The sequence below is a fragment of the Schistocerca americana genome, chromosome 6 (assembly GCF_021461395.2).
Source record: "Schistocerca americana isolate TAMUIC-IGC-003095 chromosome 6, iqSchAmer2.1, whole genome shotgun sequence".
Taxonomy (NCBI): Eukaryota; Metazoa; Arthropoda; class Insecta; order Orthoptera; family Acrididae; genus Schistocerca; species Schistocerca americana.
Genome location: NC_060124.1, coordinates 270,930,949 through 270,953,899, shown reverse-complemented (window position 1 = coordinate 270,953,899; position 22,951 = coordinate 270,930,949). Strand labels below are relative to the sequence as shown.

At 43.6% G+C, this 22,951-nt stretch overlaps 1 protein-coding gene across 2 annotated transcripts in view; it reads right to left on the bottom strand.

Moving 5' to 3' along the window:
* Window positions 1–22,951, bottom strand: part of LOC124619573 (protein dachsous-like) — a 601,949-nt gene that overhangs the window by 529,788 nt on the left and 49,210 nt on the right. For both annotated transcript variants that reach the window (XM_047146064.1, XM_047146063.1), the window contains exon 2: window positions 6,093–7,900. In XM_047146064.1, the coding sequence (XP_047002020.1) occupies window positions 6,093–7,856 (1,764 nt within the window). In that variant the 5' untranslated portion in view covers window positions 7,857–7,900. The remainder of the gene's footprint in view (window positions 1–6,092; window positions 7,901–22,951) is intronic.

Sequence of the window (22,951 nt, the reverse complement as noted above, 5' to 3'; positions counted from 1 at the left end):
ACGGTTAAACATACGGAATGGTTTCCAATGTTTGAATTCCGTAATAATTATTTCGGGTGATTCCAAATCCAAGAAAATGGTTAATTTCCTTGTTTGAGAGACATTTTCTCAAAATAAACGTGCCACCAAAACCACCACGGACATAATATGTTTAATCGACTGACTCTTTTTCTTGAATTTTTTCCATTACAGTAGCGTATATCAATGTAGAAATGAACTGCCTGCCATTCTCAAGAAGATATTTTGTTAAATTTCGAGAAAAGTGTGTTTGTTTTCGTGAAAGTAATGATGAGACAGACTAACCTGAGACACTAAGGGACTGAAAGGTTACACAAAAAATTCCGCTGACTGTCTTAAAACTAGAGTTTTCTTTTAATCGCCAATAGCTTGAACCTCAGGGCTTCATCTTACTACGCAGGGAATTTCGTTGGGATAATAAGTTTCCTGTGGAAACTAAAGGTGAAATTGGACAGAGAAATGCACGGAGGTTGTTAGAATAGAATAGAATTTTCGCTAATCATGTGCCCCCCTACTGGAAATGTAATGCAGTTTCTTTTTGACGTTATTTGCTTATACATAATACTCGTATTTTGTACACATTGCACCACGATCCGGAGTCCACGTTTAACTGAAGGTCTACCTTATAACTGGCGCCTAAGTCCATTCTAATGTCGGAGGAAGGAAGAGCGTACCATCTTCAACAGCCAAACAAAACTTTGCGGTGTTCAAATCAATCTTCTGATGTAGGTCTGCGACACTAATTACTCGTAAAACTTATACTTTCAATGAGGATCGTATTGTGCACATACTTTCTTAAACCTAAATCTACATACATAATCCGCTACCCACCGTATGGTCCGTGGTGGAGGGTACCTTGTACTATTACTGCCGGCCGGAGTGGCCGAGCGGTTAAAGGCGCTACAGTCTGGAACCGCACGACCGCTACGGTCGCAGGTTCGAATCCTGCCTCGGGCATGGATGTGTGTGATGTCCTTAGGTTAGTTAGGTTTAAGTAGTTCTAAGTTCTAGGGGACTTATGACCACAGCAGTTGAGTCCCATAGTGCTCAGAGCCATTTGAACCATTTTTTTGTACTATTACTACCGTTTCCTTCCCTGTTCCACTCGCAAATATAGTGAGGGAAAAACAACTGTGTGTATGCTTCCGCACGAGCCCTAATTCCTCTCATCTTGTATTCGTGGTCTTTACGCAAAATGTACATTGGTGGCAGTAGAATTGCTCTGCAGTCCGCTTCAAACGCCGGTTTCTAAATTTTCTCTGTAGTGTATCCAGAAAATAACGTCGCCTTTCATCCAGGGAGGCCACTTGAGTTGCCTAAGCATTTCCGTAATACTCGCTTCTTGATCGAACGTACCGGTAACAAATCTAGCAGCCCCCTCTGAATTGCTTCGACGTCTGCTTTTAATCCGATCTGGTAGGGATCCCGAATACTCGAGCAGTGTTCAAGAATGGGTCGAACTAGTGTTCTATACGTATTCTCCTTTAATGATTACCTACACTTTCTTAAAATTCTCCCAGTAGGTCGACCATTCGCCTTCCGTATTACTCTCTTTCAAATTCTGAAGGTGCCAGGGGTAAAATACAGGGAGCGAAAGGCTATTTACGATTTGTACAGAAACCAGATAGCAGTTATAAGAGTCGAGGGACATGAAAGGGAAGCAGTGGTTGGGAAGGGAGTGAGGCAGGGTTGTAGCATATCCCCAATGTTGTTCAGTCTGTATATTGAGCAAGCAGTAAAGGAAACAAAAGAAAAATTCGGAGTAGGAATTAAAATTCATGGAGAAGAAATTAAAACTTTGAGGTTCGCCGATGACATTATAATTCTGTCAGAGACAACAAAGGACTTGGAAGAGCAGCTGAACAGAATGGACAGTGTCTTGAAACGAGGATATAAGATGAACATCAACAAAAGCAAAACGAGGATAATGGAATGTAGTCGAATTAAGTCGGGTGATGCTTAGGGAATTAGATTAGGAAATGAGACACTTAAAGTGGTAGATGAGTTTTGTTATTTGGCGGAACAAAATAACTGATGATGGTCGAAGTAGAGAGGATATTAAATTAGACTGGCAATGGCAAGGAAAGCGTTTCTGAAGAAGAGAAATTTGTTAACATCGAGTATAGATTTAAGTGTCAGGAAGTCATTTCTGAAAGTATTTGTATGGAGTGTAGCTATGTATGGAAGTGAAATGTGGACGATAAATAGTTTGGACAAGAAGAGAATAGAAGCTTTCGAAATGTGGTGCTACAGAAGAATGCTGAAGATTAGATGAGTAGATCACATAACTAATGAGGAGGTACTGAATAGAGTTGGGGAGAAGAGGAGCTTGTGGCACAACTTGACAAGAAGAAGGGAACGGTTGGTAGGACATGTTCTGAGGCATCAAGGGATCACCAATTTAGTATTGGAGGGCAGCGTGGAGGGTAAAAATCGTAGAGGGAGACCAAGAGATGTATACACTAAGCAGATTCAGAAGGATGTAGGCTGCAGTAGGTACTGGGAGATGAAGAAGCTTGCACAGGATAGAGTAGCATGGAGAGCTGCATCAAACCAGCCTCAGGACTGAAGACCACAACAACAACATTACTGCTGGTCGGGGTGGCCGAGCGGTTCTAGGAGTTAAAGTCTGGAACCGCGCGTCCGCTACGGTCGCAGGTTCGAATGCTGCCTCGGGCATGGATGTGTGTGATGTCCTTAGGTTAGCTAGGTTTAAGTCGTTTTAAGTTCTAGGGGACTGATGACCTCAGAAGTTAAGTCCCATAGTGCTCAGTGCCATTTGAACCATTTTTCTTCCGTCTTACTATTCTTGTGTGCTCGTACCGATTCCTATCGCTTTGTAACGTTAGGCCTAGATGCTCCATAGATTACGTCACACTTCAAGGCTTTTTATTTACGCAAAATTCGAAGATTTGTTTAGAAGTAAATCGCCAAGTAACTTGTGCAGACACTTCTTCGTCTATATTACCAGGTCACCTTGGAAGACAAAAAGTAATCTGCAACGAAGTCATTTCTCCGCAGTATCCTATTCCTCAGGAGTGCTAGTGACCGAACAATGCTGACAGAGCTGATGCAGCGAGTTTTGTTATAAACGTTGACTTTTGCTTGTGTTTGACAAATTCGAACGAAAATTGTAGTCCCAAAGAGTTGAAATGAAGCTAAGACTTGTCTGTGGTAGGAGGGAGGAGTGAGGGAGTGCGGTGTCCCTACGTGGAGTCCCCAGGTGCCAGCGAGGGATCGCGGCGACAGCCGGCGCGGCCGACACGGAGCCGCGCGCCGCACGCCGGGCCGTGAAGTACTGCCGTGCCGCCCCCCTGCCCTGCCCAGCCTCTACTGTACCTACAGCCGGCCGGCCCGCCTCATTTGTTCCCGCACAGTACACGTAGCAACCTGCTGCTCCTACTACGCTTTCACTGCCGTACTCGCTAAATCGCATTAACGTGCAGGCACGCGAGCCGGGAATTGCTCGCTCGAGGTCTGCCTGTGTAAGAAATGACCGTACCTAAATTCAGCGCGAAAGCTCGCAGTACGTACTCTACTGTCCAGGCACAAATGCTGGAGCTGTCTACATTCTCTTAAGGAGTTGCTTCCGGGAAGTACGTACGAGATTCCTCCGCCCTTCACCCTACTTTGCCGTGCGCTGTGACTATTTCAAGAGGACGTGGTTATGTTTTACCCTCTCCTAATTCTCAGTGAGATAACAGACGCAACTCTTCAATACGAAATCTGTCACCTGAGCTACACGGTAACTTGGCAAAAAGGAATGGGAAAACCCGTTTCACATAGAAACCTCGCTCGCTTACCACCACCAGTATTCGGCATGCACCCACTCTGGGACTGCACACAATGTTCGATCCCTTTCCTTCTTCTGGATCTGTACTGGAGAACTTTACATGACAGCTCATCCTCTGACATGAGAATAACATAAAGGTGTCATTTACACTGGTTCCTTTGTACATTATTTACCATTTCTTCTACGTGTCAGTGTGTTGTTATACTTCTACGTCCCTCAAAGATACAACACTTTGGAAACGTGAGATTTTCACATGTGTGCCGCTTACTGAGTTTTACCACTTTCGTGAAGAATCCAACTTTAACTCACTCATACAGAAGAGTGACATTTGCTGTCAAGTTGTGATCTTCTTTCTTCATGTGCCAGATATTTACAATTTCGTTTATATCATGTGTTGCTGGAATCACCCCAAACAAATACTGCTCATGCGAAGCCCATTTTCAGCGGAAACTATTTTTCTGTTTCCCGTCACAAACAAAGTAACTTTTAAAGCGGAGTTTTACGTGCTCCTCCGGAAAAGCGGTCTCAAATTAGTCTAGTGCGATATTTGTTCTATCAGTATTTATTAGCAGGGACTGTAAAACACCAACCGAAGATGAACAAGTGTTCATAGCTCTTAAGGTATGCGCTTTAGCGCTCATGTTTACTGGGCACTTTTTTCTTGTTTGCGTCCATTCTATCACCTCGCGAAGTATGGAAAGCAAAGACCTTGTAGTAGAAGAGATTTATTTCTCAGTATCGAAGACGAAGTGTCCATAACTCGCAAGGTAAGCATCTTAGAGCCCCCCTGATTTACTGTATCTTTTTGCTTCGACTGGTTGACTATTCCTCCTGGCGTACACAAATAGATGATCAGATGTACGAATTCCCTCGACCAAATTTTAATAGATATCTACGTCAAGAATTTGTCGTTTGTTTCATTCATTACCTCCATTTCACACTGCGCAGACACCATGCTACGGTCAGTTTAAAGAAGCAAGCACATGTAGCGAGGTACGACACCTACAAAGGTACCTGCAGCGATTTAAGACAATCTACTCATTTACAGGAGGATATGTCTTCTGACAACTTTCGCCTGTCCTGATAAAGATTTCTAGAAGCTTCCCTAAAGTATTACGTGTGAGAAAGGGAAGGTTCCTTGAAAGAGTCCACATCCGTCATTGTCCAATCACGGCTTTCAGTCAATATCTGATGAGAAAATCTCTAATGGAGTCAATCAGGGCTTTAATTAGTGTTTGATGACAATATCTTTAATGACATCCTTAAGTCCTAAATTTATATTCTCGTTTCTGAAAAATGGCTAATCGTAAGGGCATCATTATGAACAGCTAATACCAAAATCTAATTCGAAAAAATTCACCAGCTAAAACTTTTTTAAATGTATGAACTAAATGATAGGAACAATACAGCAACCTAAACCGCCTATCCAATACATTAGTAGCACTTAGTAACGCGCTGAAGCTTAGGGAAAAAGGAATGAAACGAAGTAACATCAAAGAGGCTCTCGCTTTAGGTGACACGTACAGTTCTTTTTCGTTAACAAGCTCCAGCGCTAGAAGTGGAGCGGATGTACAATACGCACTTTCCACTATGACTGCCACATGTACACTACAAATTGAATATTTACAGACGAGCATGTTCTCTACAAACAGTGTCAATGCAAACAATAATTTACTGTCACCGATCTGCGTGAGCAAAATAGCGCAAACACTATAACGAAGCCAGAGAAAATAATGGCACTCTGGCGATATACGGAGAAAAGATAGGTGGAAGAGGGGTACTGTCTAAGGCCCGAAGGAATACGTTCACAGAATTTCTGCCTCCTCCTCCTGAGGTAGAAACAGAATAGGCTGATAAAAGAGCATGCAGTCTCGTAAGGTTAAGCATCTCCTTTGGAACACTTGGAACTGCAGTAAAATTTAGAGTAATGTTATCATCGATCTCTTGATAACAAAAAAGACATGAAAAAAAATCTGTAATCTATGTAGCCACATATATTTCGAATCTTTGCTTCACGTTTGTTGTTTTCCCAGTTTCTAGGTAAATCGATTGATGCTGTTCCTTCGGTACACATAAAAGAAAAAAATATCCGAACACTTTCATGCAAAACCAACTGTAAACAAGTATCTTGTGAGGTATAATTATAGATGGTGATGAAACGAGTAGTCGATCACCGTCTGGAGTAACCCACACTGAGGGAGGATCGCTCCATCACACAATCGACTAGTGACTGCAGGGAGTTTGTCCCTGTAGAGCAATAATAAACGAACGCTGCTTTTACCTTGAGAATGCAGCGTCCCCGCGGCTCGTTCTCGGGGATGGACACGTTGTAGAAGCTCTGGTCGAAGATGGGCTCGTTGTCGTTGACGTCGTGTATGGTGACGAGCACCGTGGCGGACGACGAGAGCGGCGGCGTGCCGTTGTCGCTGGCGACGACCGTCAGCTGCGGCACGGGGTCCGTCTCGCAGTCGATGTGCGCCCTCGTCGTGACGAGCCCCGAGCGGGCGTCGATCTGGAACCAGCCCGAGTGCGTCTCGGGCGTGTCGGCGATGGAGTAGGAGAGCGCCGAGTTGTCGCCCTCGTCGCGGTCCTGCGCGCGCACCTGCAGCACCGACGTGCCCGGGTCGGCCACCTCGAGCACGTTCGCGTAGTAGACGGCGCGCTCGAACTCGGGCGCGTTGTCGTTGATGTCGGTGACCAGCAGGTGGAAGGTGCGCGACGCGTGCAGCGGCGGGTCGCCCTGGTCGGTCGCGATCACGGACAGCGTGTAGTTGGGCTGCAGCTCGCGGTCCAGGGGTTGCGACACGATCACCAAGTAGATTATGTTGTCGCGCGTCGCCAGTCCGAACTTGCCGTCCCCTCCTTGCAGGGTCACGTTCACGTTCGAGTATTCCGTCTTGGAATCGGGATCGTTCACGGAGATGCGCGCCACGAACTCGCCCGGCTGGGCCGACTCGGAGATTTTGGGCGTCGCGTCGTCGCTGAGGAATATCACGTTGATCGTCGGCTGGTTGTCGTTGACGTCGGTGACGCGTATCGAGACGAAGGCGGTCGTCTCGAGCGGCTGCTCGCCGCGGTCCTTGGCCACGACGACCAGCTCGTGTAACTCCTTCGTCTCGAAGTCGAGCGGCCTGTTGACGGCGATGAGGCCCGTCGCCTGATCGATGCGGAACATTCCCTCGCGGTCACTCTGCCGGCGGTTTATCGAGTACTCGACTCGTCCGTTCTCCCCGGCGTCCGTGTCGGTGGCGAACACTTGCAACACGCTGGTGCCCACGGTCGCGTTCTCGGGCACCGTCGCGAAGTAGCGGCTCTGGTTGAATATGGGCTGGTTGTCGTTGACGTCCTGTATGGTGATGTTGACGGTCATGGTGCCGCGCAGTGGCGGGTTGCCGCCGTCCAGCGCTTCTATCAGCAGGCTGTAGGCGGCGGTGGTCTCGCGGTCCAGGAAGCCGTTGATCTGCAGGTCCAGGTAGAGCACGCCGTCGCGCTCGCGGTGCGACGACAGCCGGAAGGCGTTGTTGGTGTTGCCGGAGACGATGTTGTAGCGCTGCGTGTTGTAGGCGCCCAGGTCGAGGTCCCGGGCCGGGTGCAGGGTGCGCTTCACGTCGCGCGGCGTGTTCTCCGGGAACTCGATGAGCATCGCGTCGGTGGGGAAGGTGGGCGCGTTGTCGTTCTCGTCGAGGACGCGCACCACGACGCGCACGTTCTCGCCGCTGAGCGGGATGGCCACCAGCGAGTAGGAGGAGCGCGTCTCGCGGTCCAGCGGCACCTTGGTGCGGATCTCGCCCGTCGTCTGCTCGATGCTGAGGTCCGAGTCGACGGCGCTGCCGGGCACGGGCACGATGAGGTAGGGCGGCCCGCCGCCGCCCGCGCCGCCCCCGCCGCTGGAGGAGCTGCTGCCGCCGCCGCCGCCGTCGCCGATGAAGCCGACGCGGGTGCCGACGGGGGCGCCCTCCGACACCTCGAGGTCGCGCACGCGCTCCGCGCCGGCGCGCCGGCAGCCGCCAGCCACCAGCAGCAGCACCAGCAGCAGGGGCGCCATCTCCAGCAGCCGCAGCGGGCGCCTAGCCGGCCGCCGCCGCCATCCTGCGCCACCAGTACACATCAGCAAGCTACAGACGGGAAAATATTACTACGAGTTCTCACAAGGTCGAGACATGACCGCTGCAGCAATGGAGAGCAGTCCAGAGTCTGCATCTGACATAGGGCCTATAATCATCATGAAACTGCTAAAAACGTTATTGTTTTGCAACTAATCTCGATAGTACGTCATCATTCGACATACTTAATAATTATTTAAAATGGAGCTTACCACATATTTAAAGACATACACCACTTAAAAAAGCCTGCCAAAGTGTGAAGTAAGCTGCAGAAACTATTTCTAGAACAATAAAACTTCTAAAAGCTGTGAAGCCTAGCTTACAGAAGTGTATGGAAAATCAGCGACAAAAGGAGTACTAAGAGTAGTCAATATTTGTTAGTATAACTGATGGTGTGGGGTGGGGCGTTCAGTACCGTCTGCTATCGGGAGATACGTGGAAAATGGGTCTGGTGGGGATACAGCGTTGGATGCCGTCACAAAGCCTCTCATAGAGTGTAGGTTAACCGATGTGAGAGCTTCTGTAAAATTTGGAAGGTAGGAGATGAGATACTGGCAGAAGTAAAGCTGTGAGGATGGGGCGTCAGTCGTGCTTGGGTAGCTCAGTTGGTAGAGCACTTGCCCGCGAAAGGCAAAGGTCCCGAGTTCGAGTCTCGGTCCGGCACACAGTTTTAATCTGCCAGGAAGTTTCAGATCAGCGCACACTCCGCTGCAGGGTGAAAATCTCAATCTCAAACCGATGCGATACTTGGAAAACTTTCCAGACTACACATTGTTCAAAATGGTTCAAATGGCTCTGAGCACTATGGGACTCAACTGCTAAGGTCATTAGTCCGCTAGAACTTAGAACTACTTAAACCTAACTAACCTAAGGACATCACAAACATCCATGCCCGAGGCAGGATTCGAACCTGCGACCGTAGCGGTCTTGCGGTTCCAGACTGCAGCGCCTTTAACCGCACGGCCACTTCGGCCGGCCTATACATTGTTCATCTCTCGCCCAGAGAGAGGGCAAAGACTTCCAATGAAGTAGATAATGCATCGGAGGACAGAGTATAAGGTCAGTCAAATGAAAACGATCCAGATGAACAATAATTGGCCAAGTGTGAGTAGGATTCGCACTCTGTGGGTTCCCTATATACTTAATTATCTTTATGGACAGATGATCCATACATATGTACATAGCCACTATACTGTAGGTTTTGATGAGTGCGGTTGAGAGTGTCAACATATGTGACATAGATGGCAGTACCTTCGGACTGCATTGGCGGAGAAGCTTAAATGTTTCACATCGCCAAGCGACCATATACCTTGGTATGTGACATAAATTTCAGCTTCATATATAGTCTCTCAGAAAAAGAGGCATTACAGTCATACAGAGACAGACAGACAGACGGAAAACAAACTGATCCAGTAAGGGTTTCGTTTCTACCTACTGAGGCAGAGAACCCTACAAAGTAAGTAAACTTTATTATTTCGTAAGTAGTCGCCATAAATGTCGATATATTTATCGCACTGTGATGTAAGACGCGCAGTGCCTTTATGGAAAAATATTTGCTGTTGTCTATTGAACCATGCTTGCCAATATGTGGGTGAAAACCTTTACATTTCCTCCATACAGTTACGACCTCTCCACACGCGATTTCCAATATTTTTGGAACACTGAAGAAAGACATTCGTGGCCGTAGATTTGCTTCGGGAGGTAGAGGTGAACGCCAGGGTACAATCATGGCTCTGTAGGCAACATTTTTCCGTGAAGACTTTGACCGACTTGGCTCATAGTGGGATAAAAGCATTGAATGATATTGCGATTACTTTTTAAACAGTTATAATTTGTTTTTCCTGAATACTTGAGTGTAAAGTCTAAGTGCTGGCGCACCAGTTGCACCAAGAATACCACGTCGTAATTCCTTTATAAAATGCACACCCATTCGAAGTGACATAACACTGATATTTAGTTCAAGAGATTAGGTGCTAGGTTATTGGGATGGATTATTCTATCTGTGGAAAATACAGTGAATACTGTACAATGATTTTATGAAGGTTTGCTTTAATATTTGTGACTGTTTTTGCTTTATAACACCGGAATTATGTAACGAGACTGCAGGTCACAACGCTGCAAAACGATACTTTAGCCTCATTGAAATTGCTTTTAAGGCGGCCACACAAATTGCTAAAGCTTGACGAGCATGAATGCTCAGGCATTTTTCGCAAGCATGCACAAATCTTCTTTGCATCCATACAGTCCAAGCATACATCGACAAGCATCAGTTTGTGGATAAATTTTGTGGGATCTGGACGATGACTATTTGGTGATAATGGACAACTTCGCCATTGAAACATAAAAAGAAAACACACGCCTCCCGACAGAGGGAACGTGATACGTAATGCAATGTCTGGTTTACGAAATCACATTATTGATATTATTATTTCTGAATCAATGAAAATGCACGTTAGAGCTTCCTATCACTCGTAACGTATTTTTATGGAAAAGCACGATTCTCCATCACGAGAAATGCCTTAAATTTAATACTTTTTATCATCCACAAATACACACTGGCTTCATTAACTACGTCCCAGTCGGCCATAGAATATCTGTCAGTTGAGGCGAGCTTCGCGCGACTGCTTCATACATCTACTATGACCATTTCTATGGCAACGTCTTAGTGTTGCTGCAGTTCTAGCCGACTATGGCTCTCACTAACTACTGACGCTGGCATCTGCGATCTCTGCTTGAAAGCTGCGTATAGCTGGGTTCATACAGCAGACACTGTAATTGCTAAAATGTAGAAGCTCAACACGTAACTAACCAAAAAGAGACATAATTGCAGTACCAACTTGAATGGTCGTGCGTACACACACACACACAGCACGGATCTGACTCTTGACCAACTTCAAATTAAATCGTTAGACATGGAAATAAAAGACCGTTTGGCAAGACAAGAACCTTCAATTTATCCAGCGACTATTACGGGCTAGGTGTAGCTCCTTTTCACTTTTTACGCTTTTTCGACCAGGTGACCAGTGAGAAGAACGATAGTATCTGGAATAAGTGTAATGGCTGGGATAAAGGCAATCCTGACAGATCTAATGAATGTAAGAATTCTACAGGATGATTGTCGTTTTGGGAAGTATATTCGTTTAGAAAAGTCAACTTGTACTACGGGCAAAAATAATGGTCTACGGCAGTGGTCACGGTTATTACCTATGCCAATGTTGAACGCATATTATCCAATTAATAAGTACTTTAAAACAAATGGTTTTTGTGATAAGGAAATATGAAAAGAGTGCCTCTTAGTCCTGATTGATAACTTAGCTTCATAGAATACAGATACGAAGCTGGGCATCCATTAAGATCTTTTGCCTATGATAGGTAATAGTATCATTTATGTTAAAATGTTCCCCAAATGGTAAGTTCGGCGCAAAATCGGTATGCAATGTCAGAAGCCGGTTAAAAAAACCTTTCTAACGGAACTTCAATTCATGCCTGTACGATTAGCATGTGATGAGAAAAACGGATGTTGACTTGAGTGATAATACTGATGATAACTTGGTCCGAGATTGTACTTAAATATAAGGAATAGGTTAGTAATTTATTTGAACGTACAAGTTGTAGAACTAAAAGGATTACTTTATTTGTATGCCCTGTTGTTGTGTTCTAGAAGATATAGCTTTACAAGCTGTAGCAATAGTGCAAATACACGGTGTTTAACAAAAAGTGTCACATACTCTAACAGAAATAGTACAGGTCAAAACCACAAAAAACATCCTGCAAATATCTATCTGGAGACAGACAGATATCTGTTCAGACATGGGCCATTCTGTTCAATCCTGGTTGTCTATCTGTTGGCACTAGATACTTCAGCCATCTTTCTCAAAGAATCGTGTACTCGTGCGAACACTTCATGGCAGCCCTCCCATTTGATCACATGCGCATCCTGTAAAGTATGCACGTTCTCAGTGGGTGTAAAATGCAACAATGTCTTTAAATGACCCATGATCAGAAATCTAAGAGAATAAGGTCAGGTGAACGGGAAGGCCATGCTACTGGACCTTCTAGACCAATCCATCGCTTATTAAAGTTTGTGTTAAGAACTATCGTACGAAACGTAGAAAATGGGCCACCGTTATGCATTAACTATATCCGTTGTCTTTCTGCAAGCATAATGTTCTCCAAAAGAGCAAATAATTTGTCTTGCAGAAATTGACGATAGTTTCGGTCCATCTGTTCAGTAAAGTGTATCGCCCTAAGAGCATGTCATCATTTTTGCTCACTTTCCAGTCTTTATGTAAAGGCTAATCTCAGGAACTGCTGTAGGGATTTTGATGTGGTTTTCACTACTACGCCAAACAAGCCGTCGGCCGTAGATACTCAGTGCTGCCAGTGTGAAGCCGGGGAGGGTCGCTAACTGACACTAAAGCGAATCCTGTGGCAAGCTCCCGTTAGTACTCCCATTTGCATCCGCACAAATGTGATTATTGTGAAAACTTGTTATCTCGTTCTGTGTCAATCTTGCCTCATCTGTAAGTAAATCTCAAGTTGTAACTGCAGATCCACAGCGCTTCTTTTTAAAATCCACTGGCAGCGCTGTAGGCTGTAATAGTGATCGTATAGCTTGAGAGCTCGCACACGGTGTATGCGATACGGATAAAATAACGGCTGTTGCAGAATTTACGACGCAAATCTTTGCACAATTGTTTCAGCATTTCTTCTACTCGTCTACTCACTCCTCCATCTCCGGTGTGCGAACTGTGGTGGATCTTCTGCGGTACCTTGCCTTTGTTGCGAGTGATCCCGTGCTTGAAAGTGGCTGGAACATCCTGGAGAACAAGTTTTCAGATGGAATGCGGCATTGACGACGTCGTTCGGCGTACATAACACGTTCCTGTCATTAGTCAAACCACAACATTTCCCACGTGAAATAATAGGTCTCCATTTCACTGTTTAAGTTCTTCGCACTCCAGAGAATCTGTAATCTCGTTCCAGTGCTAACAGAACCTGAAAACGATACGTTAGGAATGGCTGACATAGGAGATAAGAGGAAGTGCTGCCTGACAACAGAATCACAGGGAACTAAGCACAGCGACAAACACAACGAACTGGAAATGAGCAACGGACGTCAACAGGAACATAGCCTACAGCACGGAATACTGAACGTTCTCGACGCAAATAAAATGGCACATACCTCAACAAGTATTTCTTTCCAGACGCATGTTCGTTGGACTTTTCTTTCTAGTTTTCACCAGTGCCATGTGGGACACGTCTTTTGTAAACATCCAGCACAAATAGGATGAGTGTCAAACGATGTAAGTCCCCGATTACTTCGTTAACAGTTCAAAGGGTCTCCGGCAAATGATAACAGACAGAAGGGCACTTATGTTCATTATGTGATTAGTATTCTTTCATTCAACGAGATTTTAAAGAAAGTATGGTTTTCTTAACTGGAACGATGTATTGTTTTCCTACAGCAACAAAAAGTTCATTGACTAACGACTACAGTGATACAACCTTTCTTAATGTTGCATCTGAAACTTTTCACCAAGAAGCGTGACAAAACTGAGAGGCAAGGCACACGGACTCCGATAACACCGCCATGCAGGTGTCTCTTGCCAAACTCCAGTCTCGTGTCAAGTCTGTCAGCTGTTTACCTGTCAATAGAGCAGGATTATGAGGTAATGTGTCGTGTATTGACCTGTCTGTTATTTATTATATGACAGCTCATTTCTACTACGTGTCTCGCTCTCGTACAAGTAATCAATGGTGAGGAGTTACATAACATGCTGCTTGTTACTGTGAATGTCAAAGAAATGTTGTCAGAAAAGGATGGCGGTATAGTGACACATTTTCTGATCGCCAGTGTCCAGCGCATCAGGCACTTACAGGGATTATCAGGACACCAGTGTGGACAGGCAGCTTGCTTGAATGAAAGAGGATGCCGGCCGGGGTGGTCGAGCGGTTCTAGGCGCTACAGTCTGGAACCGCGCGACCACTACGGTCGCAGATTCGAATCCTGCCTCGAGCATGGATGTGTGTGATGTCCTTAGGTTAGTTAGGTTTAAGTAGTTCTAAGTTATAGGGGACTGATGACCTCAGAAGTTAAGTCCCATAGTACTCAGAGCCATTTGAACAATTTTTTGAAAGAGGATGTAAAAGGACTGCAACTGACAGATCGCACGAAGAAACTGTTCTGGCTACGAATCTTATCAGTCGGAATGACAACATGACACGAATCGCCAAAGACTATGGGATCAGTAATCGTTTCATCTGTCAGTACTTCAGACACTCGAAAGTCGTGGCTTCGTACATCATGTACAATTTTATCGGTTTTCTCCACAACACCTGAGAGACGGTGCTATGTTTCAGTAAAATGTTTCATTCACTGACCTGTGTATTCCATTCAAATAAGTATTTGAGTAGTACCTTCATGGGGCGTTCAGAGGTCGAATCAAATACAGGTATTGATTTTCTCCGTGGACAGGGCGCTTTTCTTACGGAGGCCCGACGGATGACGTTTCTATTTCAGTGGTAACACGCGTACGCATCTAGCCAAACGCTTGGGCACAGACATAACTGAAAAACTACGTCATCTACCTGCAGCTGTTTTCATAAAAACTGTTCGCGAAAACACTATGGCACACACACACTTGAAATAGTTTTCCTAAGCGCCTTCTGACATGCTAACACTTAGAGCAGTTCTGGATACAAAAATCTTTAACTCTGCCATATAAACTGGTGTCAGTAGAAATTAGTTTTATATCAGTAGCTCTGGATTATCTTCTTTCTGCGCGTACGGATGGCACTTGCCATGAGTTTCCTGCTTGGCGCGATTTACAAAGCAGTAGCTTACTGCGGCTACACTGCGTCGTGTGTACTCTTGCAGAAACATGAAAAACTTGCGTTAAGAGGCGTTCACCATTTAAGTCGCCTCCTTACTTTTAAAAACACTACGCCGTTCCACTGAATAAAAAGAATATACTTACTATAATATAAGGGAGATACAAAACTTATGAATATTGACAATATAAGAGAACTTCGCCCCTATCTGCGTACTAGCGTTTGGTGAAGATCTAGTTTCGATATTCTCAGCTGTTCACAAAATAAAAGGGTCATTACGTCTTACGCAGCATATCATGTTACATATGCTCAGTAATGCTCTCCTCTGTAAAATGAAAAAGTTATCTACACTCATGTAATCAACACATTCACAAGTCCGCGAGCTTCGTCATCATATAGGTTTTTTTAAAATAAAAAACATCGTTTCAGAGTTTCAAAAAGTATAAATGTTATAGATAAGAAAAACTTATCGCAGAAATAGACAGAATTATCCCATTTTCGATCTCTCACTATGGAAACACAACAGACATCATTCACGAACGAAGTAACTAAAAATCGATGCATTGAAGTTTCTTTACAAAGTCGTTGCCAAGGTTTTCTTGTTTTAAAAAAAACTATATCAAGGACATCGTAATCGAGATGCTTGTGGACCTGTTCTAGAGTACTGTTCAAGTGCTTGTAATCAACGTCAAAAAAGTATGATAATAAACGAACGAATTCTGAGAATCCCGACATATCGATATAGCCCACATCCGAAGGTGAGGTGGTGTTGCTCAAATAATTTAGCGCGAATCTTCAGAAGGATGGTGATATTGTCGTGAACCGTCATGATAAATTCGGATAGTCGATTTTCAACTCTTCTGCCTCCATAGTATAATCCACGTAAGGATCCCTAAAATTGACAAAGATCAGGGTGCATACGGAGGCTCGAGTGAAATGGACCAGCACGTGATTAGTACTGGTACAAAGCAGTCTGAAACGCGTGATTTACAGTGATTTACGGAATATGTATGCGGAACTGTAACTGCATATGTACACCGCCTGAGAAAAAGAGTGAAGCGCTCAGAAGGCGAAGAGGAACCAATGAGAAACTTCACGAGTTCAAATGGTATGTGATGTTTTTTCAATGATTACAAATTGTGTGACATTCACAAACAACTTGCCAGTATGACCGTACTTATCAATCTGATGCTGCACCCGTTCTGCCCTACATGCGTGCACCGATTCGGTTGGTAAGGGTGTCAAATCAGTATCCTCTCGTAGGGCAAGCTGGCCCACAACTGTTGTAGCTGGTCCTTAATATACTGGTTACTGGCGCTGGGATAGAGCTGACCTCCGAGTTTGTCTCACACAAGTCACAGTCAGCACAGATCTGGGGATATCGTTCGCCATGGAAGTGCCTCAAAATTACGCAGACAGTTGATAGAGACTCGTGCCATGTCCTGTTGAAAAATGACACCACCATACTATCTTACGTGAGGTAACACATGAAGGTGCAGAATGTCCGCGATGCACCGTTGTGCCGTTAGAGTTCCCTCATACACTACCAGCCCTGTCACGAAGTCATACCCGATGGCTTCCAACACCATGACTCCTGATGCAACACCACTGGTTCTCCCCCAAAACGTCAAGACTGGGACCTCTCCCCGGATAGTCTTCATACTCGCCGACGATTGTCATTCTGGGCAGTACAGAATCGCGATTTATGGCTAATCACATTGCGATGCCATTTATCAGGAGTCCCGATCACCGCACGACTCCAAACGCAACCGGGTGGCAGGCGCAGACGTCGGGGGCTACAAAACAGCGATCCGCCCTCACGATGGTCATACGTGGCCACCGGATCCTTGACGGCGAGTACGGCTGCCCTCATGTTCCTACGCTGTCGGCATCAGGCCACTGGCACATCCAAAAGCCTCACAAATCTGGATAGTGCACGATTCGACCAGCCTGCCAAATGGAGACCTACAACGAGATCTCTTTCAAATTCTGTCAGACGCTAACAACACTGTCTCACACGAGTACGCGAGATCTGCGTGTCCTTCACAGTGATCACTCACATCTGACGCTGTTATCAACACTAATGCACTCTGGTGGCTGTCTACCCGCCACAGAGAAATGTAACTCTAACCATTTACATATCGACGGCGTACACGTGTGCAAAGTTACACTGACATCCGCCCATGTCTTATGGATGCTTTACTTTTTTCTGTCATGCAGTGTACGTTGCTTATGGCCCAGAAACCATTAGACATAACGTTTGTCGGCTGCTGACGAAAGTAGGGTTTACACAGTACCGCAAGCATTCAATGGAATTTCAGTCAACTTCGATGAACTAGATCTACCTCTCATTGTTTCTGATCTCTTTAAATTTAAAATAATTGTTAGAATTAAAGATTGCATGGTGACAATTTTATGATATGGAAGCTACAAAAATAGTTTAACTGGTAACTGATAACATCCCCCCTCGGCTCCGAGCACAGTCTCCCCATGTTACCTGGGTAAATTAATTTGGTCAGATGACGTTTATGATAACCGCAACCGGCCACCACCAATAGAAAGGAAAGAAATTGTGTTTTAAACTCTTATTCCACAAATTTACATAAACTGTCTCTTCTTGGATTGGGCTATGCGTAAACAAAGCTCTTTCAGTCAATGGTTTAAAATTCAAGTTCCGTTTTTTTCTCTCTCTCTAAGTGCACCACGAAATAATGCAACACCTTTTAACTACGCTTACCTCCATGACTGATTTTTGGTATCACTTTTGTATGCTGGAATATAATTTAATCTCAGAGCAGTTCTGGTTACCTGCTGCACGTTCTCCAGCAGTGGTGCTGGCGTGTTATTTATTACTTACAGTTGTAGCTCAGTTTGGAGTACGTGCCAGTGATGGTTATGATTCTCCGAATTCGTATGGAGGGAATATCCATAAAAATTAAAAATATTCCATAGTTATCTGAGAGGATATTGTTGCGACGCACATCAAAACACTCAGAAGACTGATGAAGAAAAAAAAAAACAACGGTCTGAGACATCTTAATGACATGAAAAGAAAGGAAAATAATGATTTAGCGTCTCGTCGTTGAAGACGCCATTAGATACGGAGCACAAGCTCGTACTAGGATAGGCTGCAGAAGAAATTCGATTGTTTCCTTTTTCAAGGGAATGATCCCGGTATTGACCTTAAGCGATTTAGGGAAACCACGTAAAACTAAATCTGGATGGCCCGACGTAGATATGAACTGCCGTTTCTCCAAATGTGTGTCCAAAATCTTATCTCTGCTCCAGCTCAATCGGTTGGCTGGAATATCATCAGTCTCTTTGAGTCAGTAATAACAACGACCTCGACAAGAGACAATGATAGTATCAATAAATTTATTTTGCAAGGTGATGATGGGCACACGTGATTTCAATACGCAGACGAGGAATGACCCGATCATTTACCTTGACGAGTTATAAAAACTGTCTAAACGCCATGGACTCACTGACTGTGCATCAGAGCTGTGGTTGTTAATCGTGTGCGTGGTTGGTTTTGACCTACGACTGCGTCACATTCCTACCTCGCAAACTGGAGCACTGAGCGTAATACGAGCTGGTCTGTTTTGTTGTTCCGGAAGGTAAAAATGGATTACACCTTTAATCTGTCGTTTCCCTGCAGTACTTCGATGCACGATATTTATCTCTTCAGAAGAAAGCATTAGGCTTCACTGGTGGAACATCTTCGTCTTAACACACCGTGATCAGGATTAAAGTCGGATTTCCGCGCTAGTGCAGTATTCTTGCCAAATGACATCTCTCTGGCTTTAACAAGATCAAGCAAGAGTGAGGGAACGTATCAATAACGTAAATCCAAGCACAGTACTCCAGATTATTAGTACTCTGCGCTGTTCGCAGACGGTACCAAAAAGGGGCCGTGTTGCAGGAGCCTGCGGCCCCAAACGGGCGCCCGCGAAACACGGCTACAGCGTCCTCTTTAAAAGTACTGTCACTCCGAATGTGTCCTAACGGTGTTGAGGAGTTTATTTCGTTTTCCTTTTAAGCCCGTGAAGATCTGTCAGGAGAGATTACAGCACACGCCACCGCTAATCTCCCCGGCCGGACGAGCTGTTTATGGCCAGCAACAATTCCCTCATTCAATGCCGTATGACAAATGCATCATTTCCATTCCTCCGGTCCGCGCCTGGGCTCGGAAATATGCAAGCACGTGTGTCTCGCTGGTCGTGTTGCGACGATCGTCGTAATCACATCTATTGTCTGCTGACAGCGACGCATCAGCCAACCGTGTCCCTGTCTGAATTTCCGCTGCCCTGAGGACTTTTATTAAGTTTTGGGCGTCGCAGACTTCTATTTTCGTCCCTTATACAGCCGTTAATCATTAACAGGCCGAAACATTTCTACGTAAATCTTGTCGGGTAAGTTACGGATCCGCGTTGCTACGGGAGAGACAAATGACAAGTACGAAGGGATGGTTTATTGTAAATAATAATTTGCTCTCTGGCTAGCATAGCAAGAGAAGAACATTTACTTCCAAATGTGTAATTCTATGCCCAAGTAGAAGGAAAATATTTATGAATTAACTAAGAGATCCTATTCCCTTCCTCGTATCAGCAGTTCCCGTTTTTAAATCGGCAGTACGCACAGCAAGGAATACACATCATTGAAGAGGTTGATGGAAGAAAGTGCTAACTCAAAGGAGAGTATTTTGTATTATCACATATCATATTTCTGGATAAATTCAAAAACAAGAGTATAAATACAATAAGACAAAACAGTTTATGTAGTAGACAGCACTAACTAGAGGTAAATATGGAGCACTTGTTATTAGCATGCGATGAACTCGAAAACACAACAGACAGCATGATACGACAAATCTTTACTAAATCGAGGGTTAGCAATTTCTCCTGCCGACCTCTTCAATTACTATCTTACCATTTTCATAGGCGTTCTGATTGGATGTAAGAGATACTTAAGAGACCTGTTGAAAATAGGAGTTTAGTGTTTTTTTTATCGTGATAGATCCATTTCGGCTATATAGCAAACTTCAGACCATCTGCGAAAGTGACGTAATACTTTTATTTTATTACATTTTACTGTAATCTTGATTATTGTATTTTCAGGTATACAAATTTTGTGCTGTCGTCCATACATGATCAATGGCGACTGTGGTGTAGATTTAGGACTCTTGTGCTACAAGCTCTTTTATGGTTTGCTGCTGTTAATCGTTCTTTCTCGTTATTTATATAATCTGACGTTTTATAGTCAGATTTGGCAGACTGGCGATTGTCACAGTTGACCAAAAATGCTATATGGTTACAGTTGCTACGTTATATTAATGTTACCATTTAGGGCTGCATGTATGATCTTTTTTATCGATGTGTCTGTGGTTAATTGTTTGTGTCTATCCGTTGTCTTTGGTTAGCAATCCTATAAAATTTTGCATGAAATGTTTATGTCTTAAATCGTTTGTTCATTTAAAATGTCATCACGACGTTGTATTTCGTGTATGACGATTTCTATCTCTTCAAGTACATTCATTACTAAACCTTTAGATAGCACGTGTAAAATTTTCATTGCTAACTCCATTCGTTCTGCTCTATGGATACCGTTCTTCAAGTTGGTGAAGAATGAAGAGGGATTATTTTTGCTAATTTCCGTGCGCTCTCGATATCTTATACTGAAGTGGCGCCCTGTGTGTCCCGTGAAAAATTTATTGCAATCATGACAATCGATTTTGTATATGCCTGGGTTTGCGTATGTTGGTAAATTTGTTTTTCCTGAGGAAGTTTATGGCGGATATTGCTTTTGGTTGTATATGCGAACTGGATACTTGTGTACTTCATTACTGCGTTTAATTTGTTTGATATTATGCCTTTCATATGTTATAGGCATATATGTTGGTTTAGTCTTTTTTGGTGTTTCTCTGGATAATTTTATGTCCTTTATGTCTTTTTTGTTTGTGTAGGTGTAGTTTTTCGCCTGTATTTCTGCATTAATGTGTCTGGGTTGATACCGTTTTGTTGTGCCGTATATCGTAATGTATCGAGTTCTGTTTGTCTGGCAGTTTGGGTTAGAGGTACATTATGTATTCTGTTGGTGATGATTTCGAAGTACGGATGCTTATGTGTCTGTGGGTGGTATGAACTAGCACGCATGAAGCTGATAGTTCTTGCGCGCTTTCCGTAAATTTCGAAAATGTGTTAATTATTATTGTCAGTGATTGTGAGGTTCAGGAAATTACTTGGTATGTTCGTTTCTGTTTCAATGGTGAGGTGCATTTTAGGATGTAGTATATTTAGTGCTCGATATGTTGGAGATCAAGTTCATCTCAGTCTATAAGGACAAGTGTGTCATCCACACATTTGAAATAACAGATAATTTTCTTGGTTAGGGGATTTGTGGGTGCAATTTTTTTTCTAATATATTCAAAAAAATGTTTGCTGAGGTGTCGACAATACTGGAACCCATGGCTACTCCTCTTAATTGGGTGTATGTACTATTGTTGAATTCAAAATAATTTTGTGTTCACCTAAATTGAGTAGGTCCATTATTTCTTGTATTCCTGAGATTGAAATTTTTCTGTACTGTGAGAGGTTATTTGGGGTGATTGTAATTAGCTGCTGCACTGGTATATTTGTCTACGGATTGGTGATATCAAAGGTTTGACATTAGGAGGAATTTTGATGTCCTTCATTTTTTGTGCCAGTATACGAGAGTCCTTTTAGTGAATTTGATATTTAATGTATATAATTTTGACAGTAATGTGTTCAATTTCTTGCTGATAAGGTAAGTGGGTCGGTTAATACTGTTCAGCACTGGACGAATTGGAATAAGATGGTTATGAAGCTTTGGTGGCCCATGTAGTCGTGGTGTTCTTGGGTTAATTACAATAATTGGGTTCATGATAATATTTCGTCTTCTTTCAAAATCTGTTAGTTGTTGCAGCTTTTTATTACATTTTTTCTGTTTCAGCTGCATATTTGATAGTAGGATTTCTAGGGATTTGCATTATGTTATTAGTTGCGAAAAGGTCTTTTACTGCATTCACATAATCATTTTGATTGATTATGATGTGGCTGCTGCCCTGGGCTGCCTTGACTGCTGTTGCTTGATTTCAGGTGAATTTGTTTTTTATGTTTTAGATGACGTCTTCAGCTGTTCTGTAATCATGTTTTCTGTGTTGTTGGTTTCTTTCTCTTTCTATGAGCTGAGCTATTCTTAGAATTAGTGTATTTCGCTGCCTTATTGATAGTTTTGCAGTGTCAGTGGCTATTTTAGTAGTTCCTATTACATTTTATGTTTATTTCGTTTAGTATCTGTTGGATATTATATTTCAATTCTCTGTCTACCGGCGTTTGTTCGTCTGCTGTAAACGTAATGTTTGTAAGGTTTCTTGTTCTTGGATAAAACTATATTGGAGAGGTGACTGTGGCTAGTGATTCTTTGGTGCATTTTTGTTGATAATTCACATTCTGTCCTATTTTGTTATGAGCGCATCGTACGTTATGAGTTGTGGAACTAATATATTTATCAATGAATCTAAATAAATGATCCGCTATTAGTGGAGGGGAGGTATTGCAAAGTTCCAGATGAGCTACATATAATTCTCGATTTAATGAGACTTTCTCGTTCATTTTGTTGGCTATTTCTTACAGCATTTGTAATTTTGCTTCAAACATCTTGATTTGTGCCACAATGTTGGGTGCTGTGATGACTTAGATACACGCATAATTTGGGATAATTTTACCCTGGAGACATACCTTACTGAATTTTATGTTTTCGGTTATTTTTAGTGATTTAAGACGTACGCTTATATAACGCAGTATATCCACCGTAGTGTTGAATGACATTAATGTCAATAATTTATCATCCAATGGGCACGCAGCGAAGAAGATATCTCTTAGAGACACAATGTTGGACCGTAAATTATCGTAAATGCGAATGTGCTCGATACGAAATAGACAATTCTCTTTAGATAAAAACTGGGGATCACACAATAGTGGAAAGCGTGTCTGGTGCTTACCAGAAGGATTTGAAACGTCTTGCTATCTGTAAATGGTAAAAATTAGATGGACAGTCAGATAAAGTACGAAATGGAGAAGTACTAAAAAGAATAGGTGAGCGAAGAACCTTACCGGAAGAAGCGACACGATAGTGTGTGACAGTAAGGCTGCGTCATCTAGGAACCATTAACTTCAGTAATGGA